Source organism: Brienomyrus brachyistius, chromosome 21, assembly GCF_023856365.1.
Source record: "Brienomyrus brachyistius isolate T26 chromosome 21, BBRACH_0.4, whole genome shotgun sequence".
NCBI lineage: Eukaryota > Metazoa > Chordata > Actinopteri > Osteoglossiformes > Mormyridae > Brienomyrus > Brienomyrus brachyistius.
This window is the reverse complement of record NC_064553.1, coordinates 2,548,029-2,559,960: the sequence shown is the minus strand read 5'-3', so window position 1 is coordinate 2,559,960 and position 11,932 is coordinate 2,548,029. Positions and strand designations below refer to the sequence as shown.

General features: G+C 51.2%; 1 protein-coding gene across 1 annotated transcript; it reads left to right on the top strand.

Annotated features, from left to right (window-relative positions):
- The first annotated feature begins 10 nt into the window (after window positions 1-10).
- Window positions 11-9,115, top strand: cdc7 (cell division cycle 7 homolog (S. cerevisiae)). The gene is given in 13 exon segments (XM_048989722.1): window positions 11-110; window positions 586-679; window positions 934-1,020; window positions 1,130-1,265; window positions 2,425-2,518; window positions 2,619-2,761; window positions 3,653-3,872; window positions 4,625-4,711; window positions 5,318-5,493; window positions 6,226-6,308; window positions 7,957-8,012; window positions 8,014-8,107; window positions 8,463-9,115. Coding segments are annotated over 12 exon segments (1,590 nt in total). The 5' UTR covers window positions 11-110; the 3' UTR covers window positions 8,783-9,115.
- Window positions 9,116-11,932: the final 2,817 nt, after the last annotated feature.

Sequence of the window (11,932 nt, the reverse complement as noted above, 5' to 3'; positions counted from 1 at the left end):
GGCAGAAGTTAACCAGTAAGTTACTACGGCATCTTTTATTATATTATTTTTAGATTTATCAAAATATTTTAGTTTAGACCTTAAGCTTACTGGCAAAGTGCACGATAAAAGTGAGTAAAATAAAAGTATGACACGGAGTGGTGGCGTACGGAGAGTGTTTTTGAGCGATGGCCGCCTTGTCTGTAACTTTAAATCCTCCAGCGAAATAGGTGCATGTCGCTTAATTTACAGGCAGATTTAAAAAGCTGCAGCAAAGAAAGCGAATAGTTTATGTGCCGTGTTTCGGAAGTTGCTGGTTGTGGGCTTCGCTTTTATCCCTTAGTTCGGCTAACCGCTAACCGGGCTGCATGAGCGCCCGGACTGGCTTTCTGCCTCCATCTGGTTACTGTCGTAGCACTCGGCGCTGTAGTGCTGCTCATCTCCCCGGGTGCCGCACTCTGATCGGCATCCGGACATCAACAGGCGGTCTTCTGTTCCGTTTCCCTCCTGTTTGTCAACCTGCTATTAAGCGGCACCATTTTCTCTGACACGCAGCTGCCTGTTCTTATCAGGCCCTCCGCCCGCCTTTTCTGTTGTTCCGGCCAGATGGAGGAAATGGAGACTGACCGGACATGTGGGGAGCCTGGGGGGCTGGAGAGCCAGCATGCGGTGGAGAGAAACGGGAAAGGCAAAATATCCAGTATGTACGGGGGGGTCACTTTCTGATATTCAGTATGTACGATGTACAGGAGTAGGCGGGCCGCTTTCAAAAATCCATTATATACCGGAGGGGTCACTTTATGATATCCAATATGTAGAGGAGGTGGGGGCTCACTTTCAAGTATTTACTAAATAGTGGGGGATGTAAAAATTGTTTTCTTTGCTAAAATTAACTTTATGAGGAAGGGGATTCCAGGTTTGTGTCTGAATGGAGACTGTGCTGCTTCATCACAGCTGAGGTGAAGATGGATATCGAGCAGCTGTACGAAGCCGTACCCCAGCTCACCAAAGTGTTTCACATCATCGACAAGATTGGAGAGGGTAGGACGCCCTTGATGGCCTCAGGCTGGATTCTGACGAGGGCTGGCTTCACAGCTCATCTTTTACCGCATGCTCCGTCAGGCTTTCAGATGTGGTTCCTTATTACCAGGTACCTTCAGCTCTGTGTACCTGGCAGAGGCCCAGATGAAGACTGGGGTCAGGGAGAAGTTTGCTCTCAAGCACCTGATTCCCACTAGCCACCCACTTCGCATCGCCGCAGAGCTGCAGTGCCTAACGGTTGCTGGGTGAGTCGGCCTGCGCCCCAATGCACAAATATCCTGTTTTACACTATTTACGGTAATTACATGAAAGCTTGGATGAGGTCATCACCTCATTCAGTGCTGGGCTGGTCCCTCTGCACCACCCCCTTACCCCTTTGCTCATAAGTTTATTGTATATGCAGCCAAAATGTTTAAAATGAAAATCTGATCGAATTACATTGCAGAAGCCCCCCCCCCCAGAATATCCAGCCATTCTTGGCTTAAATTTAACATGCAAGCCAGCACCACATTAGAAGCAGCTTTCAATCCTTTTGCCGCAGAACAGAAATAGTATGTGTAGGCCTGTCACAATACATTTTGCTGGACGATAAATTGTCTCAGGAATTATTGCAATAAATAATAATATTGTCTTTGTGGGACCATTTTCAACTGCTGTACTGATAATGGCATATCAATGCAGGTACACCCTTTCAACGATCAATAAACTTTAATTTCTAAAGAACATTTAACACTGGGATTGGAAGACATTTTTAATATCCAAAATAAATCAACAGAACAACCAAAAACACAAGATAAAATTGATTATGAAGTCACTGTAAAGAAAATCACCGTTAAAACGTTGAACATTAGGCTCAGACAGGGAAAACGGGCAAAACTGCCGGTTAGGACCTTTGTAAACAAAAAGTGTGAACTAACAACAAAACACTCCATATGAATGAAAGCAGGTGCCTCATCAGGCCGTATGCAAATCCGTAGCTAGTTTAGTCTGGAAAATTCCGAGCAGGAAATATAATTTATTGCATATAATCATATTTATATAATTTATTGCCACATTTTACTTTACCGCTTACAGTGAACACGGCTGCCTGGGTGAAATTGATAATTATAATTGGAAAATCGTCATAATCGGTTTTTTTCTTCTTCATGTCTCAGTCTAACGCCTTTGAGCCGACTCCTGTTCAAGAGCCGTCTTATTAATGTTTATAGAATTCTCCGGGTTTTTGAGCTACCTAAACATTAAGGACGACAGTGGCCGGAACACGTTGTCTTCCGAAAAAGCCTGCCCACGTCTTATTTTTAACAAGCTCAAATCAGGTCACGCTAATCAGCATCAGGTTAAACGAAGAGAGGGGCTGTCATCTGTATGGGGTGGTTGATGATGCTTGTTTGGTGTTTGCTGCAGTGGGAAGGAGAACGTCATGGGGGTGATGTACTGCTACAGGAAGGATGACCATGTGGTCGTCGTCATGCCATACATGGAGCATCAGCCTTTTGTGGTGAGTGTACCGCGGTACAGGAGGGCCTGGACCACATGTGCTGCTCTCTCAAATGGATAACGGGCCCTGACATGGTGCTGCTGTCTGGTTCCTTCGTCAGGACGTCTTGGGTTCCCTAAGCTTCGAAGAGGTGCGACAGTACATGTTCCACTTGCTCAAAGCCCTAGCGCACATTCATCATTTTGGAATCATCCACCGCGACATCAAGCCGAGCAACTTCCTGTATGACCGGCTGCACAGGAGGTGTGTATCGTCGCCAGGTTCCAGTGCCTTCCAGGGAACGGGAATGTAGTCCATCCTCATATCTTCTCAAACCGCATGCTGTCAGGCCGTGCTCCATTAATGACGTCCTGTTTAGTGACCTCTGACTTGCTCTAAATATTTGTTTTAGGGAGGGTCTGTGCACATCTGTCCACAGCAGGCCACCTGCTTGCCCCTCTGTAATCACTGTCTGCGTCATGTCTAAGCCTGACCCGGCCTGCGAGTGTAAGCTATGTCGTCATAGGAATAAATAAACGGTAGATATGAAACATAATGTTAGTTCTGGTGAAGCCCATGGGTTGTGGGGCTGAAACTTGCCCTAGGGAAGTCCGGGCCTGGAGGAGATCATCCTCCATGATCCTCGGACTGGCGTTCTCCAATGAGCGAGGGGTTCTGCTCTAAGCACTTTTCACGCCATGTGGGCCGTGGAAAGCTTTGGGTTCTTGTGGAGGAATCTGCTTCGTATGTCTCAGATATGCCCCGCATTTCAGTTCAGCCGAAATTGATTCCTCCCCTCATCTCGCGTGGATGTCAGTGTGCTGTTAAAGCCGGATGATTCTAGTTAATCCCAGAAAACACCCTTTCTTAAACTGGCATGAAACTTCCATTTGGGTCGTCTTTGCAAGCAGGAAAGAGCCTCCTTCCTTTTAAGGACCATATGCTCACGCTTTGCTGGTGCTCTTAAAGTTCCCAGTGATCTCGTGTCCACAGGGCACCATGTGCTGTGAGTGGTATGAGTTCCTTGGCTCTGCTCGCAGGAGTGGCCTTGTCAGTTCCCTGGAGTGAAGTGGGGCTCCCAGCTGTGCGAGCCGAACAGATGCCCAGTGTCGGCCTTTCGACCGAGCTCGATGTAAACGCCTCTTGTTGTTCCAGGTACGCTCTGGTGGATTTCGGGCTGGCGCAGGGCACACCAGACACGCAGATCGAGCTGCTCAAGGTGGTCAAGCTGAAGAGTCACCAGGAGAGACCCCCAGGGCCCTCAGCGGAGCGGGCGGCCCAGAGTGCGTCCGCCACCCCGGGACCGGCATCGCAGCACTCCCTGGTACCTGCTGCCAGAAGGTCTCTGCCTCTTACTCAGGCTAAACGCAGCAAGGTACTGCTTCAGGTTCCCTCTCAGTGTTTAAAATCACCTGCTGCCCTGTGAACGGATTAATTCGCAAACCTAAATGGACCCCCAGAAGCTGACTTTCACTGAGGCAATTAATCGATAATCCTTAAGGTTTGTCCTGTATGCTGAATAGCTTTTAGGGGTTATACGGGGTGTTCTAACTTCTGGCCAGTAGGGGGAGCTGCATCCAAAGAATCAGCCATTTGTTTAGCGTGGCCTCGCCTCGCACAGGTTGTTGATATATAGATCCCGTGCGAGTCTCCCTGTGGAAGACTGCAAGCTCGCTTCAGCCTCTGGCACCGGCACATTTATATATTTAGATGTATGTGTAAAACCTGCCCGTCTCGCCAGATCCACATGGCACGTCACTCTGTGAGGTGTTTATTACCCCACTGTGGCTCCAGTGCGGGGAGGGGGGGGGGTGATTTATAAGCACCTGCTCTGGTGTCTTTTCTGTATGGGGTGGGGGGGGGTGGGTTGCGTTATCCGTACAGAGCTGTGGCGTTGAAATATGAAATGCCTGTGAGGTCCCATTACCAGACAGATGTGTGTAATAGGGGTTTTGGTGTGGAGGGAGTGAGGGTTCTGCCCTGTGTGCTGGGTGGCCTGTAGAAATGCATGGCAGGGATGCTAAGGGACTCGCACACTGCATGAACGTGCCTGCATTATGCTGTGTATCTCAGCACGCGTGGCTTTCGTGCGTGACGGAGCCCTGACTCTTCCCCCCCCCCCCCCAGGATGTCGTGGCAGGCCCGGCCCAGCGCTCTGTGTTTGGGGAGAGGAACCTCAACAGCCTCAACCAGTGTGAGGGTGCCATCATCAAGGTAACCAGACTTGTGGCTTCCTGCTCTCACCCTGCACCCGTCTGAAACGCTCGGTGCACTTTGAGGTGAAGCTGGCTTTTCTAAAGTCTTACCTGACCATGCGTGACCGAGAGAAACTGTTTAAGATGTGACCTCTCCGTTATGACTTTAGTAATTAATGCCGGTCACTAAGCAGGGTAATGACAGACGTGTTAGGCTCCCAGGAATTGCTGTTTCGCAGTCATGTAAGGATTTTTTTGTTTGGTAGAAGGTCATTGGAACTGTGCTGTAAACATGCAGATGATCCCAGCCGCGGGTCAGGGGGAGGGCAGTCGGCACTGCGTAGCGTGGACGCCGTTGTTACCCCACGAAAGCCCCGGCTCGCTTACTCTGAAGGATGTCCCGTTTCTGATAGGCCGTAGTCATACTGATTAGTGTTAATGTTGGTGGGTGGAGTGGGGGATTGTGGGATAGACAGCACCACCCCATATCTCACACAACCATCCTCCAGTACTGCCTTTTTGGGAGATAAGGCGTGACGTCTCCACCGTTTGTTTGACGGTAAAGAACGAGAGGACCTAGCGGGTCACCTGTCATATAAGCCTCTTCGTTCGTCTGTCCGAGCAGCTGGCGAAAGCCCCCAAGATGGAGAGCGTGCCGGCAAGGAAGCTGGTCGTGTCGAAGCGCCGGGCCATGCCAGGGAGGGCGCCGGTGGGCAGCCAGAGGCCCCGAACCAGCCTTGGGCCGGGCTTGACCTGCGACTGCTACATGACGGACCGGGTGTGCAACGTCTGCCTGTCCAGGTACGCGTGGCGAGCTCGCGTGACCTGATCGCCGTAACGCCCCACAGTGATTTACGGTAACGGCAGCCACGGCGCTCACCATAAATGTTCTGGAGTTTCTCGCTGAGTGCCGGCGGCCCCCTGGCTCCCATCCACTCGCTTTAATTTAGTTCTCGCTCACGTTCCGAAGCAGATCAGCTTGCAGAGTAGCTGCAAAAAAGCAGACACTTCTCACGGCATCTGGCAGGTAGACCCCCCCCATCCCCCCCAAGCTGCGGCTGGCGGAATTGCAGGCGAAGCGTCTACGTGCAGATGTGTGTCGTCATGGAGACCCTCACATCGTCACCCCCGCGCCTACCTGGCTCTTTCGGGCCCGTAACCCGACACGCTGGGGAAGACGCCAAAGCCCTCCTTTCAGACTTTGCTATTAAATTATTCTGGGCAGCCAGTCCAGGTTCCTCTGTATAATTTGTGCCTTTGTTTCATATTATTTTTGGTTTATTATAACAGTCCCTGAGAGGTTCTGATTACACAGACCAAACCAAAACCAACGTTTCTCAGAAGTCGTTTTGTGCAGCCTGGTGTTGAGTCATTTTTAGTGAGGTTATTTCATGTCCTTTCGTAGCTCTGCCCTGTGAACACCTTTAGAGAGAGAGAGAGACACACACACACACACACACACATACATACATACATACATACATGTGCCCCCTCATGTCCTGATGCTCCTGTTTCCTTCCTCCTCTCCCCCAGAAAACAACAGGTGGCCCCCAGGGCGGGAACGCCGGGATTCCGAGCCCCCGAAGTCCTCACCAAGTGTCCCAATCAAGGAACAGGTACAGCACCCTCGGCCCGCAGCTTGCCAGTGCCCCCACCTGCACGTGCGTCTCCCCTCTGCCAGCTTCCTGCGTGTGTGTGCAGCCCGTGAGCTTTTGTCTCCAGTTTTTGAGATCGGCATCTCCCGCATCCCCGGCTCTGCGTGACATATGGAATTTATTTTCCTGCAGATTGTAATGCAGTGAGATCATTTCCTGTTTTGCTGCAATAGATTCCCCTTCCCCTGCTTTCGCTGCGCTCCCTTTCTGGAGTTCTGTCTCTGTTTCCTGCGGAGCGTCCGTCTCAGAGGAGCTGGTGACCTGCGAGCCGGTGTGGGCCTGCTGAGCCGCTGTCTTTCAGTTGCTGCGTCCTCACAGTGCGTCGCCTCTGTCGGACACACGTGAGGCGCCACACTGGAGGTGACACTGTATTAATGGGATAGTACCTGGAATGGCAGTGCCTCGGTGTGTGCTCGGCCCTGATCTCCTCTCTGAAACTGGACCATGCAGAAGCCTGGTCCAGTTTCACTCACTGGAAGCTAATGGACGCTGTGGACCATGTCCGACAGGAAGGGATGGGGCTAGCCTCTCCGCATGGTGGCGGTCCAGCCCGCCAAAGCAGGGCAGCATGAATCTGAGTTGCTGTTTGGGGCAGGGAGGGTGGAGGGGGCTGTGACACACTTGTGTCAGAACAGCCTTTCACTGGCCGTGTGTGTGACCCACCACACGCATGCTGGGTAGGACTGGGTATCCTGTATCAGATCCGTTCTGCACACCGCCCCCCCCGAGCTGTGTCCCGTTACTGGCCCATCAGGCAGCTGCCCCCCAGGAACCCGCTTGTGGGTTTTTCTAATGTGGCCAGTGTAACGACGCTGTTAAAAAGAAGCAGGCTGGTTGGCTCACCGCGCACAGAGTTTATTGATCGGGGTGGGGGGTGTTTCATTTATGATCCTGTGTGAATAATTTAGTTAGATCTCTGGGAGCTTGAGGAGGATGAACAGGACCCCTTTTCACTGGGGCCCCCACGCTGCCTCTCGCTCTGTGCGGTCAGTTCCCCTTTAGTTACTCTGACGTTCGCTCATCTGTGTGCATGTCTGTCGGTTATGTAGATTTTACATTGTGGGGACCAAATGCCCCCACAGTGTGATTAAAAACCTGTTGTTTTCTGCTGGTCAGGACATTTTTTATGGTCTTAGGATTAGGGTTTTTCCCATAGAAATGAATGGACATCCCAACAAAGACAAACTGTGTGTGTGTGTGTGTGTGTGTGTGTGTGTGTGTGTGTGTGTGTGTGTGTGTGTGTGTGTGTGTGTGTGTAGCTTCTATAATCTAGGTCTTTATTTACACCAAATTCCTTGGCTCATGCTCCATTTTTCTGTGCTATAGTTTCCTCTGCTACCCTGTTATTTTGGGGCTGGTATTGTTTAGTGTTTCCACGTACTTCCATGTTTTCTGGTTTTGTCAGGAAAAGATGCAGAGTGCCCCCCCCCGCCCTGCATACCAGAGCTGCAGGAGATGCTAACAGCACTGATTTCTGGGAGGGGAGAAGCTCCTCACTCTTGGGCTTCTCATGTGGCCCGTCATGGTCGCAGCTTTGGCCAATGAGTGTTTTCGGTGCGGAGGGTCACATGATGCATTGACAATCCGCTGCCGCTCTCCTTCCTGCCAGCGATCGACATGTGGTCGGCAGGCGTGATCCTGCTGTCGCTGCTCAGTCGCCGCTACCCCGTTCTTCAAAGCCAGCGATGACCTGGTGGCCTTGGCTCAGATCATGACCGTCCGCGGGTCCCGGGAGACCATGCAGGCCGCCAGCAAGTTTGGTATGTGGCCTTTGGCTTCTGCCCCCCTCCCCACTCCCGCCTCAGTATGCTTGCGATTCCTAAATAAGGATCCGTGATTCTTTCGTAAACACGCACCCGGATGAATGCGGTGCCTGGTTCGGGGGGGGGTGTTTTTCAGACCTGGTCTAAACGGGAATATAAAATCACCTCTGGCTTTTCGGGGGCACTGCTGGTAAGAGACCCCGGTCTGGCAGGCCCATGGCTGTCTGCTGTGCGATAAGCTTGTGGCCCTTTCCCCTCCTGACCCACGTTCCGATGAGGGAGGGGTGTGTTTAATCCGGAGCAAAGGTGTAACCCAGCCTGGGGGGGGGGGGTGGGCTTCTTCCTCACATAGGCAAATCCGTCCTGTGCAGCCGCGAGCTGCCTGCCCAGGATCTCCGACTGCTCTGCGAGAAGCTGCGGGGGACACGACCCTGCGGGGACACGGAGAGAGACCTCGGCGTGCCCACGACCCCTCCCAAACGGTGCCATTTGCTGGCCGAGGAGTCCTCGTCCGACGCCGGGCCCATGGCGCACGGAAAGGGGTGGGACCGCGTGCCGGACTCAGCATATGACCTCCTGGACAAGCTACTGGACCTGAATCCCGCCACGCGGATATCGGCGTCCGCAGCTCTCCGCCACCCTCTCTTCGAAGACCTTCTGGAGTTTCAGTGAGGCCAGAACGAGGGCTTTCCTTCTGAAATCGTCTCCCGTCCCTCCAAGCGAGAAGGTCGTTGGCAGTGCTATGGTCCTTCATGTAGCCCGTTACCTGAGCCTGGGGCAACCGGCTCTGAATCCAGCCCCGACGTCGTCAGCGTGTGACAGGAGGCCCCGTGTGGCGTTTCCCCCCATTGTTTTAATCTTTGTGCGCCTTTTCATGCCCTTTTAATAGGACCATAACTCCTGATTTAAATCAACTTTGATTTAAGCTAGTTTTTAGATCGACTGTTTTACCTGTTTCTTATGTCATGTTGTATTTAATGTAAATAAAAGCATGGGTTCTTACGAGGGGTGGTACTGCCTTGTGTGTGTAGCCGCAGAATTACATGTGAGTGTGAACCACTGTACAAGATTTAGGTCATGTGACATCATCCATGGCGTTTTTAAATGATGCTGCATTTGGGGAAACCCTAAGGTGGGTCAGCGAGTAAAGTAACACACCAGTGAATGAGTTTTCCCGTGAAGGGGGCCGTTCTTTCATGATGGTTACGGAATATTTTCAAAGTATGTGTTTAATGCAGACTCACTTGAAACAGTGGATGCTTTGCCAATTTTGTAAGTTTTTAATGTTTTTCAAATTCAGTACAAGGGAGTTTGGAGCAGCCGTGGAATTTATGACCGGATCCAGCACTGGACAGCTGTTACAGTCTGAGCAGGGCCACCTGGCTCCGTGTGGCGGGGAGAGCCGAAGCCCCCCGTGGTCACATGTCTGTTGTGGGAGCATCACTTCCAGTCGGCTGATGGGCGGAGACTGTTGTCAAGGTGCCTGTACACAGCTAGGAGGTGTAATCAGTCAAAATGCTTTTAAATGACTAATTATGTGCAACTGCCCTCAGTCTTGGGGACGGTGTGTCTGTGATCAGAAGGTCATGAGTTTGAATCCCCATGTTGGCAGAGTGATTTCATTGTTGAGCCCCCGAGCGAAGCCCTTAACTCCCAGTTACTCCAAAGACTGTCTGACTGCTTCATCAAAAAAATATCTCCGTCTGTTACTAAAACAAAAGCATAAATGTACTTAGAACCTGAAATATTACTGATGTAAAAATTTTTTAATGAGTGATGATACTGCTTTTTATATGATGATATTGACTTTTATATGAAAGTGGGCTGCTTCCCTGTTTCAGGCTTGGCACGCCGCTGTCCTCGCACGGGCTGTCCCGCCGTGCCCCCTCGTCCATGTTCGGCACGCTTGTTCATGCTCTTCCTGTCCATCTCGTACCCACGCCTCTGATTGGACGTTCGGTGGGAGGAGGGTGTTTGGCGATTTCGTAACATCTTTAGTTGTCTTTGTCTGCCTTTCAATAGTGGCGGCAGACTTCAGCCATGCCAGTCCTGAATCAAAGCACATGTGACTTTGAAAATGAGGGATTGTACCCCCCCCCCCCCCCCCCCCCAAAAAAAAAAAAAAAAAATCTGCAGCAGCTTGGCAGGCAGATTGTAGCAAAACGCTTGCAGATGGCGACGTTAATTGTATGAAGGGAAATGCGGCACTAGGCCTGTCCTTTCTTCTGCTGTTTATGTGATTTGACGCACAGCACGCCACTAAAAGGGCTTTATTTTTTTATTGAATTTTATTTTTCACTGAAAGGATTTTTATTTTCCTGCGTGCGAGCCTGATGGGCCACGCAGGCCCTTCTGAGGGTATAAACGCGCTCGCACGTCCTTTTCTTACCGTCCCTAATGCCAGCCGAATTACTAAACAAGATTAGCGGAATTGGACCCAAATGGCCCTTCATTAAAGGGCAACTGTATGTTGCGTTAATTCTTGTTTTTCTTGCATGGAATCAAGTCTGGGTGAATTTCGTGAAGGATGACGTGAGGAAATGAGCCCGTGGCCCGGCAGTCATTTTTTGCCAGGGCTTTTAAATGAACCGCTTGTGTACGGCACTGCTAAATGCATTACGATGCTTTACCGTCGTGTCCTGCGTGTAAATATTCGGACCAGTATACAGCCAGGCACCTTGACTATGTTTGTAATTCACGTGATGGCCTCACGCTCTGTGTGTTGCTATTGGCTAGTGAGTGCAACCCGCGCAGCCAATGGAAGGGCTGTTGCCTTCCGTAGCTCGTGTTTTGTTAGCATTGTTAGCATCAGCTGGATCGGCAGCTGATGAGGGAGGTATCCGAGGGCCTCGGCGCATCACTGTGTGCGCATGCATGCGTTATTGTGTCTGGGGCCCCCACTCCCTCTAGTGTAGTGACTGATTGTTGCCGATGGGGGGGGCTGCACATATTTCTACATGTATGCTTATTTCAGGCGGCCCACGCAAATGTGTAGTTTGGTGGTAAACACTGTCACTTCACGCATGGTAGTGATTCCATGAGGGAGGGTTTGAAGCCACAAACAAAATGAATGTTCAACAGCGCTCAAGTCAGACGTGTTCCTCCCAGATGCGCTGGATGCTCCTAGACCACCTGCCACCTGCTCTCTTGACTTGCCGTGCTGGCGGGTCTCCGGCCCCGTAAGGACCGGCCCCTCGGACCCGCGTGCAGTTCAGGCAGCGGCAAAGTGAAAAAGCAGAAGGGCTGACCGTGGCCCAAAAAGGCTCGACCCAGACAACGACGCGTGGAAGAATCTGCTATTGAGATCGATGGGATCAGATGGAGGCTCTTGGGGAAGGCAGAAAGTTCACGGGATGGAGAATCAGACGGCCACCTGCCAACAAACTGCTCTTCATCATCTGCCCCGCTTAACGTAAAGATATTTGCGGCTGTTTCACACACGCCGTCTGTGCAGTGCAGTCTTGGGTCTCTAGGAATGTTCTGGACTTTCTCCTATTTTTGTAGACGTAAACACATAAATACAGCAAACTGTTCAAAATGTTTATTCTCCATGTAGCTGTCGAGATGAAATATGGGAGATCTCAGGCCGGTTCGAAACAGCAGAGCGTAATGGAGACTGAAGCTAATTACAGCCCACGGGGCTTCAGTGGTGGCTTAACGAGTTCCGCATGCGCGGGTGCTCAGGTAAGCAGGTGCTTGCGTGCTCGGGTTTGGGTGCGCGGGTGCTTTTCTGGTGACCTTGACAGAGACTGAGCTTCTTCCTCACAGATCATTGTGAAACTCCTTTGTGTGGCGGCTGTTTTTGGTGAAATTCAGGTTTTG